Genomic DNA, 27,036 nt, shown 5'->3' on the forward strand with positions numbered 1-27,036 from the left:
CCATTGTTCTTGGTTTTGTACCTCCCGATCTCTTGGTGCAGATCAGGAGAGTGCTCGGGTACTCCCTTCCTGGCACAAGTCTGTCTGTCGCTGTCTGAGCTGAGTGAAGAGGAGGCAAGGGTACATGTGCTGATGATGAGCCTTACCAGCCTGACTGTGCCTAAACCACCTGACCTCTCGCTGCTATATTAAAGTTGTAATCATTAAAACATAAGCAGCATTATTTATTTATATAGCGCCAGTTTCCAGTCCATGAAAGTTTGCTTATAGGCGTGGCTGGATGAAAATTTAAAAAATATCATCTTATCTTATCTCTCACCAAACCTGACAATGATATTGACAGTCACGAAAAACAGAAACTCGCAAAGGTGGTATTTCTGAGAATGCTTTTAGCTTTAACAAAGCCAACATCCGGACACAAACGTAATGAAGAATTTCCGAGCAAAATTCTTTGAAAAAAAACCCCATTTATACATTAGTGTGAAAAGGGGCGTTTTCTCGGGGCCAAACAGCATAGAAGACGAAAAGGAAGCACAAAATTATTAAATTCTTGTAATACTTTATTTATGTTATACAGGTTCAAATACCACTGACCAACCAATCAACCTAGCCAATGAAATTAATTTCACAGGCATATTAGTTCACAACACATGTTATGACACCAATGCATTTCACAGATGTGTTGATGTTGATGTCAATAAGATACAGCAGAGAGTGTTGTTGTGTGACACTATCATTAACAATATAACAAACAAGCACTCGCACTTAAAATTCAACTTTATTGCATAATATATGGGTAATGACATTCTTTATTACAATTGCAGTGATGTCAGATTCAGTTTAGAAATGTATGTGCGGCGACAGTGACGACTCACGATGGCGGGCATCCGCTTATCACACACAATATGTGATCGTAGCCTACACATCAGGTCGTGATATTTACACGTGCACGTGTCAACAATAGATTAAACTTGTACGTCCCGAAACGGATACGTTAAACTGATGTATTCTACCGTCATTAACCATGTACGTCCCGACCACGGATACGTCTGTACAGCTGTTATTCTACCGAATCGAGACCACTGCCACATGGATTCATCATGTTCTTTTAGTATTGAACGACCAAATGAGTGAGTGAGTGAGTTTAGTTTTACGCCGCACTCAGCAAAATTCCAGCTATATGGCGGCGGTCTGTAAATAGACGAGTCTGGACCAGATAATCCAGTGATCAACAGCATGAGCATCGATCTGTGCAATTGGGATACGATGACATGTGTCAACCCAATCACCGAACCTGACCACCCGATCCCGTTAGTCGCCTCTCTCGACAAGCATGGGTTACTGAAGATCAATTCTAACCCGGACCTTCACGGGTCCCATCAACATATGATAACGTTTGTCAAAGGGACATACATAACCATGCCATACTTGTAATGTTATACCACAGTAGAAATACCTATCTCATGCACACTTAAAACTATCATCAACAAACACATATAATAACATAATGACTGACAGGTCAATAGGTAAACAACAGAACTGTCAACAGTCATTGAATGTTGTCAGCAACACATACTGACATTGTACAAATATTATTCTCCTATCTGTACAACTGTGGGCATCGCCGTATCTGGTGCGAGTCACCTATATATTCCCCGCTAAGTGCCATTCAAATCATTAAGTATTATACTAGAGTATTCTCTCTGTGTCCTTAGGTTGCTAATGTCAGACAGATTATATTTACAGAAATCATCGTTTTCGTTACATTAGAAATGTGACATCTTCAGAAACACACACACTGTTGCTATGATGAACAGCATGAAAAACAAAAAGAAAAATATCCTGCTCATCATTCTGCTGACTCGCTTCCAGGTCACTGGTGGTGGATTGCATGATTCATTCGACTTCTTGTCCAGTGACAGGATCTCCGTACCAACAGCAGGAGTGCCAAGGATGCATCTCTCCCAGGACCTTGTCATACGTCCAATCCACGACGGAACAGGTTTGATGGCTGCGTCCCGATGGAACACTTGCACGATCCAGATGGTCAGGAACACGTAGAGAGAGCTCATAATAAACATGCCAACAAGAAAGATAGTAAACATAGGTAACGAGTCACCATTCTGTGGCAGCAGTCCAGTGACGAAGGACAGGGATACAGTGAAAGACAGCAACACCGTGATGGCAAAGGACAGCTTCTCGCCAGACTCCACAGGAATGAGGAACACCACCACATTCACTAATCCCAGCACCAGGACAGGCAGGAGGGTTGTCAGAATCGCCAAAGATGGCTTTCTCTTCAGGCTCATTTTGTAGTATACAAAAGGAATATATCTGCCACTGGTTTCAAAGACAACCCTTGACGCAGATGTGTTGATGATATCCCACTGACCGTTAGAATTAAATAAATCTAATCCTATTGAGTTATTAGTCGGTCTTAAATCAACTTCTTTCAGACCATTTCTCCAGTCAAACGTCTTATATATACACTCCTGTTCATCCAAAGGAAAGTTGGTAACATCCATTTGGCAGAAAGTCTTGAAGGTATCGCCAGGTGCCCATGTTACAATTCCTTCGGCGGTAACTTTAATGACCCCAAAGTCGAGTCCCAGGGGCTCAACGTCAACCACCTGGTTCCGGATTGTGATGTAAGGTCTCCAAACCTTCCCATAGTCAGGATTTATTTCACTGATTCCTCCATACTCACTGGCGTTCCAGGTTAGAAACTCATCTTTCCAGGAAACTAAGAAAAACCCGTTAGCTGTCACTGTTTGAGTAACTTCATCAAAATCAGACATGCTGAGAAGGTAAAATTCTAAAGAGACCGTGATAGAGTCACTGCTGTTCTTGACTGGTCTGACATTTTGGTTGTTGTTTGTGATGATGTCATTGTGTAGTCGAAGTACATGGTGGTCGTCCTGACCTCTAGATGCCCCCAGGAACAACAGCAGACACAGTCCACATGTCACTACCTTGAGATGACGCAGCCCTAGCTCTGTGAACAGCCCCAACACGTACATCCTCTACCTTGTACTTCAGCAGCAATGTGGGTATCCTGTTAGGCTGTAAGGCAGTAGTGCCGAGTCACGGCGTAAATCAAATAAAGAGGGTTTTCTGATTTGTCGTCGACTATAGCTTTTACCTCTACATTGTTGGAATTGGGCTTTGAGTCAGTGCTTCTATTAGAGTTAATCTATCACCAACTATCATAAAATACTTTGTGATGGAGGTGCCTACCAAAGCACTAACTCAGCTCAATTAAGGGCTAAATCGTTTTCCGTGTATCAGCCATACTGCTAAATGTGATTCATTAATACCTGCAAAGAATAGCAAACAGAAACTATGCAGTGTTACATTGATTCATTGATGCCTGAAGGATATATAGTAACTGACACAGACAAACACGGTTTACAAAATGTTGACAATGGGACCGTTATGACAAAAGCTGATTAATTACAGCAAGTTTAGATGAATAATCTTCCTCTTTCTCTATAGCTGTAGTGCATTGACCGCACACTGTTTACATTATTTATGAAGCAGGAACAACACAGGTCCACTTATGAGCTATCCCGTGTACATCTCTGCACAATAGTCTGTAAAATATCAGATTTCAGAGTGAGAGGTTTCAGACATGACAATAAAATACAGGCTGCTAAACCCTTTCCATTATCATAAACATCGCTGTTAAAAGAACCATTTGCACGATGCCGACCCACCATTGATTCCAGGGAAACGTATTTCTAACTGTTCCCTTGTGCTCACGCTCCATTACTTCTCTGTTTCAGTTCTCCTATGGCTTCATCGGTTTTGATTTCTCGTCTTGTTTTATCACTGTATCGCCGTAAGTCTTAACCTCCCTCTTGGCCTTTATGGGGTCACATGTAGGCCTGTGAAAGCAATGGTCAAATGTTTAAATATTCACTTAAATATATTCGTAATATATAGTAGTTTTAGATGCGGTTGTATTTGTTTAAAAACTAAGGCTATAAGCATTGAATTTAATATCGAAAATCCGTGTGATTGAAAGGAATCATAAATGATTAGCATATATAGTCCGTTTGGCTCAAAAGCGGACTGATGAATTGCAATCTAACTCGAAAACTAATAAACACAAAATACTCAATAAAACACTGATCACATTCAAAACATCAGACCAACTCTGTGATTTGTTTGTAAAATTTATGTCCTAAAATTAATAAAGTTGTTTAACAAACTATCATTAAAATTTTGACACAGTTCACTATTTGTCACGAGGGAGGTGTGCAGAGAAAGGGACAGCCAGGTATTTTTAGGACATAAATTCTGCAAACAAATTACAGAGTTGGTCTGACGTTTTGATTATGATCAGTGTTTCATTGAGTATTTTTATGTTTATTAGTTTCAGAGTTAGATTGCAATTCATCAGTCCGCTTTTTAGCCAAACGGACTATAATAATATTTTATAAAGATTTCCATTCCTATTGACCAAGGGTTATTGACGCTCTCGGAAATATACAATCATAATAATCATTATCAATGTCATTCCTAAATCGGACAAGCGCGTATTCTTAACTAGCCCAAGATGAAGAAACATACTCCAACAAATTCATGTCAGACTTGTCATTACAGGGAAACATCTCCCCAACTTTCAAGGTATTGAATAATGGAAAGGGCTTATAGTCTATATTCTGGATTAACTTGTATTTGACGTTGCTTTCGTTGCGCAGCTACAATCGGAGAACGGAAAAAAGAATAACCGGATAACATGACAAATTAAAAAGCAAGTCGTCAAGAATGACCACGCCACACTATCAACCAAGTCATCAAGCATGACCACCCCAAACGATATACCAAGTCATCAAACATGACCATGCCACACTATCAACCAAGTCATCAAACATGACAATACAACACTATCAACCAAGTCATCAAGCATGACAATACTACACTATCAACCAAGTCATCAAGCATGACAATACAACACTATCAACCAAGTCATCAAGCATGACAATACAACACTATCAACCAAGTCATCAAGCATGACAATACAACACTATCAACCAAGTCATCAAGAATGACAATACAACACTATCAACCAAGTCATCAAACATGACAATACAACACTATCAACCAAGTCATCAAACATGACAATACCACACTATCAACCAAGTCATCAAGCATGACAATACAACACTATCAACCAAGTCATCAAGCATGACAATACTACACTATCAACCAAGTCATCAAGCATGACAATACAACTCTATCAACCAAGTCATCAAGCATGACAATACTACACTATCAACCAAGTCATCAAGCATGACAATACTACACTATCAACCAAGTCATCAAACATGACAATACTACACTATCAACCAAGTCATCAAACACGACAATACCACACTATCAACCAAGTCATCAAGCATGACAATACAACACTATCAACCAAGTCATCAAGCATGACAATACAACACTATCAACCAAGTCATCAAGCATGACAATACTACACTATCAACCAAGTCATCAAACATGACAATACAACACTATCAACCAAGTCATCAAGCATGACAATACTACACTATCAACCAAGTCATCAAGCATGACAATTCAACACTATCAACCAAGTCATCAAGCATGACAATACCACACTATCAACCAAGTCATCAAGCATGACAATACAACACTATCAACCAAGTCATCAAGCATGACAATACTACACTATCAACCAAGTCATCAAACATGACAATACAACACTATCAACCAAGTCATCAAACATGACAATACCACACTATCAACCAAGTCATCAAACATGACAATACAACACTATCAACCAAGTCATCAAGCATGACAATACTACACTATCAACCAAGTCATCAAGCATGACAATACCACACTATCAACCAAGTCATCAAGCATGACAATACCACACTATCAACCAAGTCATCAAGCATGACAATACAACACTATCAACCAAGTCATCAAGTATGACAATACTACACTATTAACCAAGTCATCAAGCATGACAATACTACACTATCAACCAAGTCATCAAACATGACAATACTACACTATCAACCAAGTCATCAAACACGACAATACCACACTATCAACCAAGTCATCAAGCATGACAATACAACACTATCAACCAAGTCATCAAGCATGACAATACAACACTATCAACCAAGTCATCAAGCATGACAATACTACACTATCAACCAAGTCATCAAACATGACAATACAACACTATCAACCAAGTCATCAAGCATGACAATACTACACTATCAACCAAGTCATCAAGCATGACAATTCAACACTATCAACCAAGCCATCAAGCATGACAATACCACACTATCAACCAAGTCATCAAGCATGACAATACAACACTATCAACCAAGTCATCAAGCATGACAATACTACACTATCAACCAAGTCATCAAACATGACAATACAACACTATCAACCAAGTCATCAAACATGACAATACCACACTATCAACCAAGTCATCAAACATGACAATACAACACTATCAACCAAGTCATCAAGCATGACAATACTACACTATCAACCAAGTCATCAAGCATAATAATACAACACTATCAACCAAGTCATCAAGCATGACAATACCACACTATCAACCAAGTCATCAAGCATGACAATACAACACTATCAACCAAGTCATCAAGCATGACAATACAACACTATCAACCAAGTCATCAAACATGACAATACAACACTATCAACCAAGTCATCAAACATGACAATACCACACTATCAACCAAGTCATCAAGCATGACAATACAACACTATCAACCAAGTCATCAAGCATGACAATACTACACTATCAACCAAGTCATCAAGCATGACAATACAACTCTATCAACCAAGTCATCAAGCATGACAATACTACACTATCAACCAAGTCATCAAGCATGACAATACTACACTATCAACCAAGTCATCAAACATGACAATACTACACTATCAACCAAGTCATCAAACACGACAATACTACACTATCAACCAAGTCATCAAGCATGACAATACAACACTATCAACCAAGTCATCAAGCATGACAATACAACACTATCAACCAAGTCATCAAGCATGACAATACTACACTATCAACCAAGTCATCAAACATGACAATACTACACTATCAACCAAGTCATCAAACATGACAATACCACACTATCAACCAAGTCATCAAACATGACAATACCACACTATCAACCAAGTCATCAAACATGACAATACTACACTATCAACCAAGTCATCAAGCATGACAATACAACACTATCAACCAAGTCATCAAGCATGACAATACCACACTATCAACCAACTTAACAAGCATGACAATACCACACTATCAACCAACTTAACAAGCATTACCATGCCACACTATCAACCAAGTCATCAAGCATGACAATACCACACTATCAACCAAGTCAACAAGCATGACAATACCACACTATCAACCAAGTCAACAAGCATGACAATGCCACACTATCAACCAACTTAACAAGCATGACAATACCACACTATCAACCAAGTCATCAAGCATGACAATGCCACACTATCAACCAACTTAACAAGCATTACCATGCCACACTATCAACCAAGTCATCAAGCATGACAATACAACACTATCAACCAAGTCATCAAGCATGACAATACCACACTATCAACCAAGTCAACAAACATGACAATGCCACACTATCAACCAAGTCATCAAGCATGACAATACTACACTATCAACCAACTTAACAAGCATGACAATACCACACTATCAACCAAGTCAACAAGCATGACAATACCACACTATCAACCAAGTCAACAAGCATGACAATACCACACTATCAACCAAGTCAACAAGCATGACAATGCCACACTATCAACCAAGTCAACAAGCATGACAATACCACACTATCAACCAAGTCAACAAGCAAGACAATGCCACCCTATCAACCAAGTCAACAAGCCTGACCATGCCACACTATCGACCAAGTCATCAATCATAACCACGCCGAAAGATATACCAGGTCATCAATCATGACCACGCCGAACGATATACCAAGTCATCAAGCATTACCACGCCACACTATCAACCAAGTCATCAAAAATGACAATGCAACACTATCAACCAAGTCATCAAACATGACAATTCCACACTATCAACCAAGTCATCAAGCATGACACTACCACACTATCGACCAAGTCATCAAGCCTGACAATACTACACTATCAACCAAGTCATCAAGCATGACAATACCACACTATCCACCTAGTCATCAAGAATGACAATACCACACTATCAACCAAGTCATCAAACATGACAATACCACACTATCAACCAAGCCATCAAACATGACAATGCGACACTATCAACCAAGTCATCAAACATGACAATGCAACACTATCAACCAAGTCATCAAGCATGACAATACCACACTATCGACCAAGTCATCAAGCATGACAATACTACACTATCAACCAATTCATCAAGCCTGACCATGCCACACTATCGATCAAGTCATCAACCCTGACCATGCCACACTATCGATCAAGTCATCAAGCCTGACCATGCCACACTATCAACCAAGTCATCAAGCCTGACCATGCCACACTATCAACCAAGTCATCAAGCCTGACAATGCCACACTATCGACAAAGTCATATAGCATGACAATGCCACACTATCGATCAAGTCATCAAGCCTGACCACGCCACACTATCGACCTAGTCATCAAGCCTGACCATGCCACACTATCGACCAAGTCATCAAGCATGACCATGCCACACTATCGATCAAGTCATCAAGCCTGACCATGCCACACTATCGATCAAATCATATAGCATGACCATGCCACACTATCGATCAAATCATATAGCCTGACCATGCCACACTATCGACCAAGTCATCAAGCATGACCATGCCACACTATCGATCAAGTCATCAAGCATGACCATGCCACACTATCAACCAAGTCATCAAGCATGACCATGCCACACTATCGACCTAGTCATCAAGCCTGACCATGCCACACTATCAACCAAGTCATCAAGCCTGACCACGCCACACTATCAACCAAGTCATCAAGCATGACCATGCCACACTATCGACAAAGTCATATAGCATGACCGTGCCACACTATCGACCAAGTCATCAAGCATGACCATGCCACACTATCGATCAAGTCATCAAGCCTGACCATGCCACACTGTCGATCAAATCATATAGCATGACCATGCCACACTATCGACCAAGTCATCAAGCCTGACCATGCCACACTATCAACCAAGTCATCAAGCCTGACCATGCCACTCTATCAACTAGGTCATCAAGCCTGACCATGCTACACTATCAACCAACTCATCAAGCCTGACCATGCCACACTATCGACCAATCATTCAAGCAGGACCACCAGATCCCTGAATTAAGTGCCGGTCAGTGAGGACATGTGAAACCAAAAGGTCAGTGTACGGGAACGTATCGTGTTGTCATCTTGACATGCTGACAGTGATGTGTATTCGCCTTATTTTTCTGTCTACAATAAAATCAATGGAATGACTAAACCTGACCTTTGTTGTTAAAACAGTGATTGAAAATCTTTGATGAGAGCAAATTATTTTTGTCCAATTAAATTTGAACAATATGGACGTGCTCTTAGTACCCAACTTATCTTAAGAAGATGTTATATCGCTCCACGTACATTTGGAAAGGTGTTCTTAAATATTTCTGCATAGGTCCAGGGACAACATTTAATATGGATTTTAACTGGCTTTGTTGAAAACAACGAGATCAACATTTCATATCTTTGATTTAACCAAGGGAGTTAAAATACCCAGGGAAACATATCATATCACCAAACCTGACAAAGATATTGCCAATAAACTGGTATATCAAGTGTTTCTAAGCATAGTTTCAGCTTTATCAAAACCAACATCCATTCGCAGTTGTCAATGTAGTACAATTACTATCATAGTACTAGTACTATAGTTCTAGTACCAGGTCATCTTCAGACCTGATTCTGACTCAATATTTTTGATTTAACCCAAATGGCAAAATAGCAACGGTATCATCTTTGACGGGGACACAGGTAGTGCCCTTGGGGTATCCACTACTTTTATTATATTTATGAGTTTTTAGAAAAGTGACATTTTACAGCTGTGAAACTACTTCTTGGCTCAACAAAACAGCATCTTGTGACACAGTTCAATAAATGGCAGTGAACACATTTGGTAAGAACGCCAGGGCATCGGCTGACCAAGCTCCAGTAACGGAAACTCGCACCGATCAGCTGATCGTGGAGTCAATAGTTCACCCGCACTGTGCAAGTGCGACTGTGAGTGACTGTCCCGCACGCCTCGCGTTAATCTAAGTTGAAAATCCATCTACAAGTGACTATATTCCACTCGAATGGCATCGGTCATTATCTGTACTTATATTTATTGACAGAGTAAACAGGTGATATGTTGTATCTGTCATTTTCACGAGTGGTGCCACATTCATCAATTCACATGAACAAAATAATAATAATAGTTGAACAGAATAGCATCCCAACCGACTCCTTCGACCAGTCGATGAAGTCGGCTAATCTTAACAAATATGCAAAAGGCTCCCTTTTTGCTGCCCAGGACCAGTCACTTCCCACTCGCGGTCGCCAAAATGTCTTTCTTAAATAGAATACATTAAATGTCAATCGTGCCATGAATTCACAAAGACTGTCCAACACCTTGTCAATGGGTGCACCTCCTTGGCACAAACAGCATATGTTATACGACATGATGGAAGGGCTCGTTGCTTCTATTAACGTCTTCGCCATGCCTGGGGCTTTGACTCCATCCATAGTCCGACCCTAAACATGTACACGGCGTCAGAGATGCCTGGGGCTGACTCCACCTATAGTCCGACCCTGAACATGTACAAGACGTCAGAGATGCCTGGGGCTTTTGACTCCATCCATAGTCCGACCCTGAACATGTACAAGACGTCAGAGATGCCTGGGGCTTTTGACTCCATCCATAGTACGGCCCTGAACATGTACAGGACGTCAGAGATGCCTGGGGCTTGACTTCACCCGTAGTACGGCCCTGAACATGTACACGGCGTCAGAGATAATTATGTGTTTAAACTGCTTTGGAAAAGGCTCATATACAACTTGAGAACAATTCCTGCCAGCAAACCTGTTCCTGTCCTTTTTTATGAAGCCAATGAACGTATTTATGTTATTGAATTTTCTGAACCTTTTGACAGCAATGGGATTACCAAGATTCAGAAAATGCATGCTAACTATCCGTCCCTCGCCTTTGACATGTCTCGCTTGCATCCCAAGTACTCTGTCGTCAGATTCTCCATTGTTCTTGGTTTTGTACCTCCCGATCTCTTGGTGCAGATCAGGAGAGTGCTCGGGTACTCCCTTCCTGGCACAAGTCTGTCTGTCGCTGTCTGAGCTGAGTGAAGAGGAGGCAAGGGTACCTGTGCTGATGATGAGCCTTACCAGCCTGACTGTGCCTAAACCACCTGACCTCTCGCTGCTATATTAAAGTTGTAATCATTAAAACATAAGCAGCATTATTTATTTATATAGCGCCAGTTTCCAGTCCATGAAAGTCTGCTTATAGGAGCTGCCTGGATGAAAATTTCAAAAATATCATCTAATCTTATCTCTCACCAAACCCGAGACAGTCACGAAAAACAGAAACTCGCAAAGGTGGTATTTCTGAGAATACTTTCAGCTTTAACAAAGCCAACATCCGGACACAAACGTAATGAAGAATTTCCGAGCAAAATTCTTTGAAATAAATCCCCATTTATACATTAGTGCGAAAAGAGGTGTTTTTCTCGGGGCCAAACAGCATAGAAGACGAAAAGGAAGCACAAAATTATTATATTTCTTGTAATACTTTATTTATGTTATACAGGTTCAAATACCACTGACCAACCAATCAACCTAGCCAATGAAATTAATTTCACAGGCATATTAGTTCACAACACATGTTATGACACCAATGCATTTCACAGCAGACAGTGTTGTTATGTGACACTAGCATTAACACTATAACAAACAAGCACTCACACTTAAAATTCAACTTTATTGCATAATATATGGGTAATGACTTTCTTTATTACAATTGCAGTGATGTCAGATTCAGTTTAGAGTGATTGAGTGAGTTAAAATTTAAAGTCACATCGGCAATATTTCAGCCATATCGTGACTAAAACTAGTTCTAAATTTATAATACATACAGATAATATATAAAACCCTGTCAACGAAGGACAGTAAAACCACTAGAGTATAACAAAATGAGTTAAGATTCAGTTTAGAAATGTATGTGCGGCGACAGTGACGACTCACGACGGCGGACATCCGCTTATCACACACAACATGTGATCGTAGCCTACACTTCAGGTCGTGATATTTACAAGTGCATGTGTCAACAAAGAGGATTTGTTGAGGACAAAATACATTATACTGATCTACGTCCTGACCACGAGATACGTCTGTACAGCTGTTATTCTACCGAATACATTAAAGTGAACTAAGTCCTGACCACGGATACGTCTGTACAGCTGTTATTCTACCGAATACATTAAACTGATGTTCGTCCTGACCACGAGATACGTCTGTACAGCTGTTATTCTACCGAATACATTAAACTGATGTACGTCCTGACCACGGATACGTCTGTACAGCTGTTATTCTACCGAATACATTAAACTGATGTACGTCCTGACCACGGATACGTCTGTACAGATGTTATTCTACCAAATACATTAAACTGATCTACGTCCTGACCACGGATACGTTTGTACAGATGTTATTCTACCGAATACATTAAACTGATGTACGTCGTGACCACGGATACGTCTGTACAGCTGTTATTCTACCAAATACATTAAACTGATGTACGTCGTGACCACGAATACGTCTGTACAGCTGTTATTCTACCGAATACATTAAACTGATGTACGTCGTGACCACGGATACGTCTGTACAGCTGTTATTCTACCGAATACATTAAACTGATGTACGTCCTGACCACGGATACGTCTGTACAGATGTTATTCTACCGAATACATTAAACTGATGTACGTCGTGACCATGGATACGTCTGTACAGCTGTTATTCTACCGAATACATTAAACTGATGTACGTCGTGACCACGGATACGTCTGTACAGCTGTTATTCTACCGAATACATTAAACTGATGTACGTCGTCACCACGGATACGGATGTACAGCTGTAATTCTACCGAATACATTAAACTGATGTACGTCGTGACCACGGATACGTCTGTACAGCTGTTATTCTACCGAATACATTAAACTGATGTACGTCGTGACCACGGATACGGATGTACAGCTGTAATTCTACCGAATACATTAAACTGATGTACGTCGTGACCACGGATACGTCTGTACAGATGTTATTCTACCGAATACATTAAACTGATGTACGTCGTGACCACGGATACGTCTGTACAGATGTTATTCTACCGAATACATTAAACTGATGTACGTCCTGACCACGGATACGTCTGTACAGATGTTATTCTACCGAATACATTAAACTGATGTACGTCCTGACCACGGATACGTCTGTACAGCTGTTATTCTACCGAATACATTAAACTGATGTACGTCCTGACCACGGATACGTCTGTACAGATGTTATTCTACCGAATACATTAAACTGATGTACGTCCTGACCACGGATACGTCTGTACAGCTGTTATTCTACCGAATACATTAAACTGATGTACGTCGTGACCACGGATACGTCTGTACAGCTGTTATTCTACCAAATACATTAAACTGATGTACGTCGTGACCACGGATACGGATGTACAGATGTTATTCTACCAAATACATTAAACTGATGTACGTCCTGACCACGGATACGTCTGTACAGCTGTTATTCTACCGAATACATTAAACTGATGTACGTCCTGACCACGAGATACGACTGTACAGATGTTATTCTACCGAATACATTAAATTAATCTACGTCGTGACCACTGCCACATGGACTCATCATGTTCTTTTAGTATTGAACGACCAAATGAGTGAGTGAGTGAGTTTAGTTTTACGCGCACTCAGCAAAATTCCAGCTATATGGCGGCGGTCTGTAAATAGACGAGTCTGGACCAGATAATCCAGTGATCAACAGCATGAGCATCGATCTGTGCAATTGGGATACGATGACATGTGTCAACCCAGTCACCGAACCTGACCACCCGGTCCCGTTAGTCGCCTCTCACGACAAGCATGGGTTACTGAAGATCAATTCTAACCCGGACCTTCACGGGTCCCATCAACATATGATAACGTTTGTCAAAGGGACATACATAACCAAGCCATACCTGTAATGTTATACCACAGTAGAAATACCTATCTCATACACACTTAAGACTATCATCAACAAACACATATAATAACATAACGGCTGACAGGTAAACAACAGAACTGTCAACAGTCATTGAATGTTGTCAGCAACACATATTGACATTGTACAAATATTATTCTCTTATCTGTAAAACTGTGGGCATCGCCGTATCTGGTGCGAGTCACCTATATATTCCCCGCTAAGTGCCATTCAAATCATTAAAGGTCACATAAACCCTAGGGGGTACAAATACATAAATCACTAACTGGCATCGTTATAAATGAAACCCCGTCATTAAAACTACTCATTTCGACCTTTAATTGACTTAAATCGACCTTTTTGACAACAGTGCACAATTCTCACCCGCGAACGAAATTTCAACCAATCAGAGCGGCGCGCCTCTGTGACGTCATATGAGGAATAGCTTTGAGGGCCGATGCAGAATTCATCTACATTTTAGGGGTTAAATTATCTTGTTTACAGGCTTGTATAAACCTGAAATCCTGACAATTGTTGTGGAAAATGAAAGCTATATGTTCTCACAATCTACTGTCATTTAATTTTGTCTCCTGCTTTGCCTAGTTTCCGAGTTACAACTTGTTTTCATAAACGATTCTGTCAAAATCGATTGGTGTCGTTAGGCCCTATTTTTATAATGACTGATCCAAATTGATCCCATTTCTGTGTTTTTTTTTACCTCGATATTTAGTCATGTCATGTAAAAATCTGTTTGTATTCTCAAAACAGTGTCGGCCCATAAGTTTTCACATGCAATACAGCAATTAATACTCCCTTGTTGTAACCCGTGTTAGGTGGTATAAACCTACACGTTATTTGTCATCATTCACTTGATGGTCAGTTAATGAATTTATAACAGGTATAATTAGTGGTAACACACTTAGATTACCCGACAAAGGTTCCCATTTGGCATTTCTTGTGTCTGGAGTAAATATTCAACATTATAAACATCGATCAAAGGATTAACCGATAACACGCTGATTGATTAATTACTTTTATCTTACACAGCGGAATTGTCAAAAGGTAGTGTTTATGTATGTAGATTTACTAATCTATACTGAATACACTCTGTCGTGTCGGTGTCTGTGTAAAAACAACATCCTTCTTTCAAAGGATTAACCAGCAATACATTGATTGATTGCCCATTATTGGCTAACTAAATTACTGTTTTTAAAGAAAGGCGGACATTATGCAATTAGTTGCCAGGTGTGCTATCTTGGGTGACCAATGAGACTATACACCGATACCTGAAAAGATTTATCACTTTTTCGTATATTAAACTGTTAAAAGACACATCATTTGGAACAGTTTTGTGGATATTGATGGATACATTCCTCGAACAAGGTAATGGCCTGATATTGTTCCTATAACTTTAATCTGTTTTAATTTTAATATTTGCATTTTGTTTTTATTTAATTGTCGTAGCATTCAACAGAATCATTGTTTTCGCCGTGAAGTGTAATGAGACAGACAACATGCACTAGGGGTGTGTGTGCGAATTATGATTCACATTGGAAAACTATAAAATTTCTAGATATAACAGTTCTGTTATAAATTCACTATAAGTATCAGCAGATGCATACAAGTATGATAATAAACTAATTAGGATTATAAGACCAAATATAAAGACGCACATTGACTAGTATCTACATACTGGTGAGTGGACATTAACCATGTGAATGTAGCAAGAAATTTATCGCGCAGTATTGTGACTTCGACCCCCACCTCGCTTCCGTGGAAGAAATCGTTATGTTATAAGTTGTGTCATGCAAAATCCGTTTGGTTATGATTCCAATACATATTTAACTACGAGTAGAAAGTAGTTTTGATTTTCTAACTTGATGAAAACAAACTATAATCTCATTAATTCTAACAGATTTTTTTATTTTTAAAAATGGCGGCGCCCTGTCGGGAACATCCGCCAGTCTATGGATAAATGGTATTTAGGTTTGTTTTCACCGAGTTACAAAATCCAAACTACTTTCTACTGGTAGTAAAATATGTATTCTATTGATGGCCAATAGGATTTTGCCTGACATAGCGTATAACATAACAAATTCTCTCCTGGCAGTGAGGTGGGTGTCAATATAATACTACTTACAATATTATTGTTACTTCGACCACAACCTCGCTTCCGAGGAAGAAATCGTTATGTTACAAGTTGTGTCATGGAAAATCTTTATGGTCATCAATCATATACATATTTTACTACAACTAGTAAGTAGTTTGGATTCTTTAACTTCCGTGAAGCGATCTGAACACAAGTAAGATATCGTTTCAGGCTTCCACAACGCTCGCTTCGCACTCACAAACATAACCGATTTAGCAAGAACTGCGGGGTCCTGTGGAAATCTGTGCATTGGACACCATCGCCCGACCCCTAGGAGCAATTGACGACAAAGCAACGATTCGGCATGTCGTCGTTGATGTCGAGAAATCATCAAAATGATGAGCGTGCTACACACTTTCTATACAACTAACTGAAAATCGTTCCTCATATGACGTCACTGCAGTGCTCTGGCGACAGAGTTACGTAACCTGTCTGTGGTTTCGTTGGCGGGCGAGAGGGAAGCAGGCGACTTTTTGGCCACTTTTAATCGCTCGGTATTAATTAACCACAAGTTTTTAAAGAATAAATTTGGTGTTCCGCATAAGACTAACCACAAATCTTTCATATGTAATAGTTAAAAGAGTAACAAAAAACATAGTTATTATACGATAGTATTCTCTCTGTGTCCTTAGGTTGCTAATGTCAGACAGATTATATTTACAGGAATCATCGTTTTCGTTACATTAGAAACATGATATCTTCAGGAAAACACACACTGTTGCTATGATGAACAGCATGAAAAACAAAAAGAAAAAAATCCTGCTCATCATTCTGCTGACTCGCTTCCAGGTCATTGGTGGTGGATTCCATGATTCATTCGACTTCTTGTCCAGTGACAGGATCTCCGTACCAACAGCAGGAGTGCCAAAGATGCATCTCTCCCAGGACCTTGCCATACGTCCCATCCACGACGGAACAGGTCTGATGGCTGCGTCTCGATGGAACACTTGCACGATCCAGATGGTCAGGAACACGTACAGAGAGCTCATGCTAAACAGGCCAACAAGAAAGATAGTAAACACAGGTATACTGTCAGCGTTCTGTGGCAGCAGTCCAGTGACGAAGGATAGGGAAACAGTGAAAGACAGCAACACTGTGATGGCAAAGGACAGCTTCTCGCCAGACTCCACAGGAATGAGGAACACCACCACATTCACTAATCCCAGCACCAGGACAGGCAGGAGGGTTGTCAGTATCACTAAAGATGGCTTTCTCTTCAGGCTCATTTTGTAGTATACCCAAGGAAAATATATGCCACTGTTTCCAAGGACAAGTCTTGAAGCACATGTGTTTGTGATATCCCATTGGCTGTTGGCGTTGAACAAATCTATTCCTATAGAGTTATTGATCGGTCTTAAATCAACTTCTTTCAGATCACTTCCCCAAGCAAACGTCTCATAAGTACATTCCTGTTCATCCAAAGGAAAGTTGGTAACATCCATTTGGCAGAAAGTCTTGAAGGTATCGCCAGGTGACCAAGTCACAATTCCTTGGGCGGTCACTTTCATAACCCCAAAGTCGAGACCCAGAGGCTCAGCATCAACCACCTGATTCCAAATTGTGATGTAAGGTCTCCAAACCTTCCCATAGTCAGGACCTATTTCACTGATATCCCCATACTCGCTGGCGTTCCAGGTTAGAAATTCATCTTTCCAGGAAACTAAGAAAAACCCGTTAGCTGTCACTGTCTGAGTAACTTCATCAAAATTGGACATGCTGAGAAGGTGAAATTCTAAAGAGACCGTGATTGTGTCACTGCTGTTCTTGACTGGTCTGACATTTGGGTTGTTGTTTCTGATGAAGTCATTGTGTAGTCGAAGGACATGGTGGTCATCCTGACCTCTAGATGTCCCCAGGAACAACAGTAGACACAGCCCACATGTCACTACCTTGAAGTGATGCATCCCTCGCTCTATGAACAGCCCCAACAAATACATCCTCTACCTTGTACTCCAGCAGCAATGTCCGTATCCCGTTAGGCTGTAGGACAGTAGTTGCGAGTCATAGAGTAAATCAGATAAAGAGGGCTTTCTGATTAGTCGTCGACTATAGCTTTTACCTCTCCATTGTAAGAAATGCGCTTTGCGTCAGTGCTTCTATTAGAGTTAATCTATCGCCAACCATCATAAAATCCTCTGTGATGGAGGTGCCTACAAAAGCACTAACTCAGGTTGACGGCACAATTTAGGGTTGAACAGTTTGTAGTGTATTGATTATAATGCGAAATGTGATTCATCAATACCTACAAAGAATAGCAAACAGAAACTTTTCCGTGATACATTAATGAGTTGGTACCTGAAGGATATACAGTAACTCACATAGACGAATAAAAAAACGTAAAATGTTGTAATTAAAGCTCATTAATTGAAACAAGCAATGATAGATCAATAATCTGTCTCTTTCTCTATAGTTCTAGTGCATAGCCCACACACTGGCTACATTATCTATCAAGCATGAACAATGTAATTCCACCCGCGTTGAGAGCTATCCTGGCTAAATCTCAACACAATATAGTCCGTATAATACCACATTTTAGCGTTGTCTTACATGAGAATAAAATACAAGCAGCTAAACCCTAATCATAAACCGTTCCTGTTAAACAAACATTGTACGATGCCGACCCACCATTGATTCCAATGAAAGGTATTTCAAACCCCCCTTTGTGCACAAAACACCATTTCCTGCTGTTTCCGTTCTGTTATAGGTTCATATGTCTTGCTTTCTCGTCTTGTGTTAACACTCTATCGCCGTTGACCTGTGAAAGCAATGTTGAAATGATTAAATATTCGCTTAAATATAGTACTATTTAGATGCGGTTCATTTGTTTAAAATATATAGGCTTATGGGCATTGAAATTCATTTCCAAAATCTGTTTGATCGAATGCAATCATAAATAATTAATATATAATAGTATTTTATAAACGATTTCATTCCTATTGTCCACAGATTTCTGAAGCTCTTAGAAGTATTATGTGTAACTTTAACGTGACCAAATTTTGCTGCATTTTTAGACGAAGGTAGCAGTGTGAATCTGTAACATTTGTCTGCATAAAATGCATTCATCACACTTATTATCAATGCCATTCCTGAATCAGACAAGCACATATTCTTAACTAGCCCAAGATGAAGAAACATACTCCAACGAATTCATGTCAGACTTGTCATTACAGGGAAACATCACCCAAACTTTCAAGGTATTGAATAATGAAAAGGGCTTATAGTCTATATTCTGGATTAACTTGTACTCGACGCTGTTCTCGTTGCGCTGCTTCAATCGGAGTATGGACGAAAGAATAAACCGGATAACATGACAAATTAAAAAACAAGTCATCAAGCATTACCAGTCAAACTATCAAACAAGTCATCAAGCATGACTACGCCGCCCTGTCAACTAAGTCATCAAGCGTGACCACACCGCCCTGTCAACTAAGTCATCAAGCGTGACCACACCGCCCTGTCAACTAAGTCATCAAGCGTGACCACACCGCCCTGTCAACTAAGTCATCAAACGTGACCACACCGCCCTGTCAACTAAGTCATCAAGCGTGACCACACCGCCCTGTCAACTAAGTCATCAAGCGTGACCACACCGCGCTGTCAACTAAGTCATCAAGCAGGGCCACACCGCACTGTCAACTAAGTCATCAAGCAAGGCCACACCGCGCTGTCAACTAAGTCATCAAGCAAGACCACACCGCGCTGTCGACTAAGTCATCAAGCGTGACCACACCTCGCTATCAACTAAGTCATCAAGCAAGACCACACCGCACTGTCAACTAAGTCATCAAGCAGGGCCACACCGCACTGTCAACTAAGTCATCAAGCAAGACCACATCGCACTGTCAACTAAGTCATCAACAGGACCACACCGCACTGTCAACTTAGTCATCAAGCGTGACCACACCTCGCTATCAACTAAGTCATCAAGCAAGACCACACAGCGCTGTCAACTAAGTCATCAAGTGTGACCACACCTCGCTATCAACTAAGTCATCCAGCAGGACCACACCTCGCTGTCAACTAAGTCATCAAGCAAGACCACACTTTGCTGTCAACTAAGTCATCCAGCAGGACCACACCTCGCTGTCAACTAAGTCATCAAGCAAGACCACACTTTGCTGTCAACTAAGTCATCCAGCAGGACCACACCGCGCTGTCAACTAAGTCATCAAGCAAGACCACACCGCGCTGTCAACTAAGTCATCAAGTAAGAGACCACACTTTGCTGTCAACTAAGCCATCCAGCAGGACCACACCGCGCTGTCAACTAAGTCATCAAGCGTGACCACACCGCACTGTCAACTGAGTCATCAAGCAAGACCACACCGCGCTGTCAACTGAGTCATCAACCAAGACCACACCGCACTGTCAACTGAGTCATCAAGCAAGACCACACCTCGTTGTCAACTGAGTCATCAAGCAAGACCACACCGCGCTGTCAACTGAGTCATCAAGCAAGACCACACCGCACTGTCAACTGAGTCATCAAGCAGGACCACACCGCACTGTCAACTAAGTCATCAAGCGTGACCACACCTCGCTATCAACTAAGTCATCAAGCGTGACCACACCTCGCTGTCAACTAAGTCATCAAGCAGGACCACACTTTGCTGTCAACTAAGTCATCAAGCAGGACCACACAGCGCTGTCAACTAAGTCATCACGGAAGACCACACTTTGCTGTCAACTTAGTCATCCAGCAGGACCACACTTTGCTGTCAACTAAGTCATCCAGCAGGACCACATTTCGCTGTCAACTAAGTCATCAAGCAAGACCACATTTTGCTGTCATCTAAGTCATCCAGCAGGACCACACCTCGCTGTCAACTAAGTCATCAAGCAAGACCACACTTTGCTGTCAACTGAGTCATCCAGCAGGACCACACCTCGCTGTCAACTAAGTCATCAAGCAAGACCACACTTTGCTGTCAACTAAGTCATCCAGCAGGACCACACCGCGCTGTCAACTAAGTCATCAAGTAAGAGACCACACTTTGTTGTCAACTAAGTCATCCAGCAGGACCACACCGCGCTGTCAACTAAGTCATCAAGCGTGACCACACCGCACTGTCAACTGAGTCATCAAGCAAGACCACACCGCACTGTCAACTAAGTCATCCAGCAGGACCACACCGCGCTGTCAACTAAGTCATCAAGCGTGACCACACCGCACTGTCAACTGAGTCATCAAGCAAGACCACACCGCGCTGTCAACTGAGTCATCAAGCAAGACCACACCGCACTGTCAACTGAGTCATCAAGCAAGGCCACACCGCGCTGTCAACTGAGTCATCAAGCAAGACCACACCGCACTGTCAACTGAGTCATCAAGCAAGACCACACCACACTGTCAACTAAGTCATCAAGCAGGACCACACCGCACTGTCAACTGAGTCATCAGGCAAGACCACACCGCACTGTCAACTGAGTCATCAAGCAAGACCACACCGCACTGTCAACTGAGTCATCAAGCAAGAACACACCGCGCTGTCAACTGAGTCATCAAGCAAGACCACACCGCACTGTCAACTGAGTCATCAAGCAAGACCACACTTTGCTGTCAACTAAGTCATCAAGGAAGGCCACACTTTGCTGTCAACTTAGTCATCCAGCAGGACCACACTTTGCTGTCAACTAAGTCATCCAGCAAGACCACATTTTGCTGTCAACTAAGTCATCCAGCAGGACCACACCTCGCTGTCAACTAAGTCATCAAGCAAGACCACACTTTGCTGTCAACTAAGTCATCCAGCAGGACCACACCTCGCTGTCAACTAAGTCATCAAGCAAGACCACACTTTGCTGTCAACTAAGTCATCCAGCAGGACCACACCGCCCTGTCAACTAAGTCATCAACCAAGACCACACCGCGCTATCAACTAAGTCATCAAGTAAGAGACCACACTTTGTTGTCAACTAAGTCATACAGCAGGACCACACCGTGCTGTCAACTAAGTCATCAAGCGTGACCACACCGCACTGTCAACTGAGTCATCAAGCAAGACCACACCGCGCTGTCAACTGAGTCATCAAGCAAGACCACACCACACTGTCAACTGAGTCATCAAGCAAGACCACACCGCGCTGTCAACTGAGTCATCAAGCAAGACCACACCTCGCTGTCAACTGAGTCATCAAGCAAGACCACACCTCGCTGTCAACTGAGTCATCAAGCAGGACCACACCGCACTGTCAACTGAGTCATCAGGCAAGACCACACCGCACTGTCAACTGAGTCATCAAGCAAGACCACACCGCGCTGTCAACTGAGTCATCAAGCAAGACCACACCGCGCTGTCAACTGAGTCATCAAGCAAGACCACACCACACTGTCAACCGAGTCATCAACCAAGACCACACCGCACTGTCAACTGAGTCATCAAGCGTGTCCACACCTCGCTATCAACTTTGTCATCAAGCAAGACCACACCGCACTGTCAACTAAGTCATCAAGCGTTACCACACCTCGCTATCAACTAAGTCATCAAGCAGAACCACACCACGCTGTCAACTATGTCATCAAGCAGGACCACACCTCGCTGTCAACTATGTATAAGTCATTTAGCAGGACCACCCGACCCCTGAAGTAAGTGCCAGTCTGTGAGGACAGGTGAAACCAAGAGGTAAATGTACGGGAACGTATAGCGTTGTCATCTTCTGTACTTTTTGTTGGGCACAATGTGTGAAGCCCATTTCTGGTGTCCCCCGCCGTGATGTTGCTGGAATAGGCGTAAAACCAAACTCAGTCAGTCAGTCAGTATTTTTTGTCTACAATGGAATCACTGGACTGACTAAACGTGACTTCGTCGTTGAAACATTGATGGATAAACATTGATGTAATTTCTCTTCATGACATTTGATATATGGACATGGTATTCTGAAAGAAATGTTATATCGCTCCACGTGAGGGGGGGTGGGGGGGGGTGGGGGTGTGTCCACATAGATCCAGAGACAACATTTACTATGTTTCTAATTGGCAACATTTCATATTATTTATTCTACCATAGTAGTGAACATACCAAGGGGATCTTATCTTATCATCTTTGACCGGGACACAGGTAGTGAAACTACTTCTTGGCTCAACAAAACAGTATCTTGTGACACAGTTCAATAAATGGCAGTGAAAACATTTGATAAGAACGCCTGGGCATCGGATGACCAAGCTCCAGTGACGGAAACTGGTGCCGATCAGCTGATCGGGGAGTCAATAGTTCACACGCACTGTGCAAGTGCGACTGTGAGTGACTGTGCCGCACGCCTCGCGTTTATCTAAGTTGAAAATCCAGGATTCTATCTACAAGTGACTAAATTCCACTCGAATGGCATCGGTCATTCTGTACTTATATTTATTGACAGATTAAACACGTGATTTCCCCCTCTCTTCCCTTTCTTTCCGTCTGTTTGTTTGTGGTTCTTATGTATTTGTGCCCTAGAACTGAGTTTTTGAGCTGGGATCAACAGTATCATGTGATAGATATTAATATAAGTACTGATCTTATTCAAGCAAAGCTTATAAATAAAAAACCAACTGATACAATTGTGTGTTGATTATATTTTATTTTCGAATACTGAACTACGTATTATCTGTGTCTGAGGACACAATTTACAGTTAAAAGATTAGAAGCTTATTAATATTTCTAGTGAAATATGTTGTATCTGACAATGAGCGACGTGAAAAACGTCATATTTTCACGAGTGGTGTCACATGTAACAAGTTACATGAACAACATGATAATAACAATAGAAGAGAAAAGCAATCCACCCATTCCTTCGACAAACAGGGGGCTCTCTTTTTTGCAATTGTGGTATTCATGAGACACTTTCAACCTTATCAAAATCGTACAGATATGTGATGATAAGGACAGGAATAAGGACAAGGGCAAGGATGGCAAAGGGAAGAATGAAAAAAACTCGCAGCTACCAACACGACGTTTGAAATGAAACCCCATTTACACATCAAAGTGTAAAATGGTCTATTTTCTCGCGGCCAAGCAACAGGGAAGATAAAATGAAAGCACATATTTGTTATTTTTGTTGTAATACTTTATTCATGTGCGGGTTGAAATACCAACCAGTCACCCAAGCCAATCCATACACAGATTACAGGCATATTAGTTGCCAACACCAATGAGTTGATGAGTCAGATGATATCAGTAACATAATACAAGCAAAATGCAAGCAATAACACTTGAAATTCAAACTTATTACATAACTTACGGATTGTGACTTTATTACAATTGTAGCGATGTCAGATCCAGTGGAGACATGTATGTGCAGCGACAGTGACGACTCACGGCGGGTATTCGTGCACGATGTCAGTACCCATTTTAGGTGATCGTAGCCTACAAAGCAGGTGGTGATACTTACACGTGAACGTTTCAATAAAGAGGCTTTATTGTGTAATGAATACATTAAACTGATGTATGTCCTGAACATGGATACGCCACTCCAACTGTTATTCTACCGAACCGAGACCCCCGTACTCCCACTGACACATATATTCATCAACAGCAGAGCTTCTTCTATTATTGAACTACCATAAACATATAATAACGTTTGGCAAAAGGACACACATACCCTTGCCATACGTGTGATACTTCAGAAGAAATAACGTTTGAAACAACCATCAACAAACAAATATAATAACATCTATGCCTTAATACTAGGACAGAAATATAAGAATGATAGTATGAACTGGACGACTGCCAGGTCAATAGGTAAACAGCAGAACTGTTAATAGAGTCATTGAATGTTGTCAGCAACACACACTGATATTGTACAAATATTCTTCTCCTGTCTGTACAACTGTGGGCATCACCGTATCTGGTGCGAGTCACCTGTATATTCCCCACTAATTGGCATTCAAATCATTAAATGTTACACTATAGTATTCTCTCTGTGTCCTTAGGTTGCTATGGTCAGACAGTTAATATTTACAGGAATCGTCGTTTTCGTTACATCAGAAATAAGATATCTTCAGAAAACCACACACTGTCGCTATGATGAACAGCATGAAAAACAAAAAGAAGAAAATCCTGCTCATCATTGTGCTGACTCGCTTCCAGGTCATTGGTGGTGGATTCCATGATTCATTCGACTTCTTGTCCAGTGACAGGATCACCGTACCAACAGCAGGAGTGCCAAAGATGCATCTCTCCCAGGACCTTGTCATACGTCCCATCCACGATGGAACAGGTCTGATGGCTTCGTCTCGATGGAACACTTGCACAATCCAGATGGTCAGGAACACGTAGAGAGAGCTCATAATAAACAGGCCAACAAGAAAGATAGTAAACATAGGTAACGAGTCACCATTCTGTGGCAGCAGTCCAGTGACGAAGGATAGGGATACAGTGAAAGATAGCAACACTGTGATGGCAAAGGACACCTTCTCGCCAGACTCCACAGGAATGAGGAACACCACCACATTCACTAATCCCAGCACCAGGACAGGCAGGAGAGTTGTCAGAATCGCCAAAGATGGCTTTCTCTTCAGGCTCATTTTGTAGTATACAAACGGAATACATCTGCCACTGTTTTCAAGGACAATTCTTGAAGCAGATGTGTTAGTGATATCCCACTGGCCGTTAGAGTTAAATAAATCTAATCCTATAGAGTTATTAATCGGTCTTAAATCAACTTCTTTCAGACCATTTTTCCAATCAGACGTCATATATATACACTCTTGTTCATCCAAAGGAAAGTTGGTAACATCCATTTGGCAGAAAGTCTTGAAGGTATCGCCAGGTGCCCAAGTCACAGTTCCTTGGGCGGTAACTTTAATGACACCAAAGTCGAGTCCTAAAGGTTTAACATTAACCACTTGGTTGCGAATTGTGATGTAAGGTCTCCAAACCTTCCCATAGTCAGGATTTATTTCACTGACTCCTCCATACTCGCTGGCGTTCCAGGTTAGAAATTCATCTTTCCAGGAAACTAAGAAAAACCCGTTAGCTGTCACTGTTTGAGTAACTTCATCAAAGTCGGACATGCTGAGAAGGTGAAGTTCTAAAGAGATCGTGATAGTGTCACTGCTGTTCTTGACTGGTCTGACATTTGGGTTGTTGTTTCTGATGAGGTCATTGTGTAGTCGAAGTACATGGTGGTCGTCCTGACCTCTACTTGCCCCCAGGAACAACAGTAGACACAGTCCACATGTCACTACCTTGAGTTTACGCACCCCTCGCTCTATGAACAGCCCCAACACATACATTCTCTGCCTTGTACTTCAGCAGCAATGTATGTATCCCGTTAGGCTGTGAGGCAGTAGTGCCATGAGTCATGGAGCAAATCCGATAAAGTGGGTTGCTTTCTGATTTGTCGTTGACTATAGCTTTTACCTGTACATTGCATAAATTGTGAACGCAATTTACCATACTGAGTCTGTTAGAGTTAATCTATCATCATCCATAATAAAATACTGTGTAATGGAGATACCGACCCAAGCAGCAACTCCAGTTGACAGCACAAAATGTTTTAGTGTACTGATCATATTGCGAAATGCGACTCATTAATAACTACAAAGAATAGCAAACAGATTT

General features: G+C 41.3%; 2 protein-coding genes across 2 annotated transcripts; both read right to left on the reverse strand.

Moving 5' to 3' along the window:
• Positions 1 to 17,178: 17,178 nt before the first annotated feature.
• Positions 17,179 to 18,432, reverse strand: LOC124281445 (neuronal acetylcholine receptor subunit alpha-6-like). The gene has a single exon (XM_046717493.1). It carries the CDS (start codon positions 18,430 to 18,432, stop codon positions 17,179 to 17,181), a length of 1,254 nt encoding a protein of 417 aa, XP_046573449.1.
• A 6,435-nt stretch (positions 18,433 to 24,867) lies between these two features.
• On the reverse strand, positions 24,868 to 26,802 carry LOC124281403 (neuronal acetylcholine receptor subunit alpha-7-like). The gene has a single exon (XM_046717438.1). It carries the CDS (start codon positions 26,706 to 26,708, stop codon positions 25,455 to 25,457), a length of 1,254 nt encoding a protein of 417 aa, XP_046573394.1. The 5' UTR covers positions 26,709 to 26,802; the 3' UTR covers positions 24,868 to 25,454.
• Positions 26,803 to 27,036: the final 234 nt, after the last annotated feature.

This window comes from Haliotis rubra, unplaced genomic scaffold (genome assembly GCF_003918875.1).
Source record: "Haliotis rubra isolate DU_JTF1 unplaced genomic scaffold, ASM391887v1 Scf284, whole genome shotgun sequence".
Classification (NCBI taxonomy): domain Eukaryota; kingdom Metazoa; phylum Mollusca; class Gastropoda; order Lepetellida; family Haliotidae; genus Haliotis; species Haliotis rubra.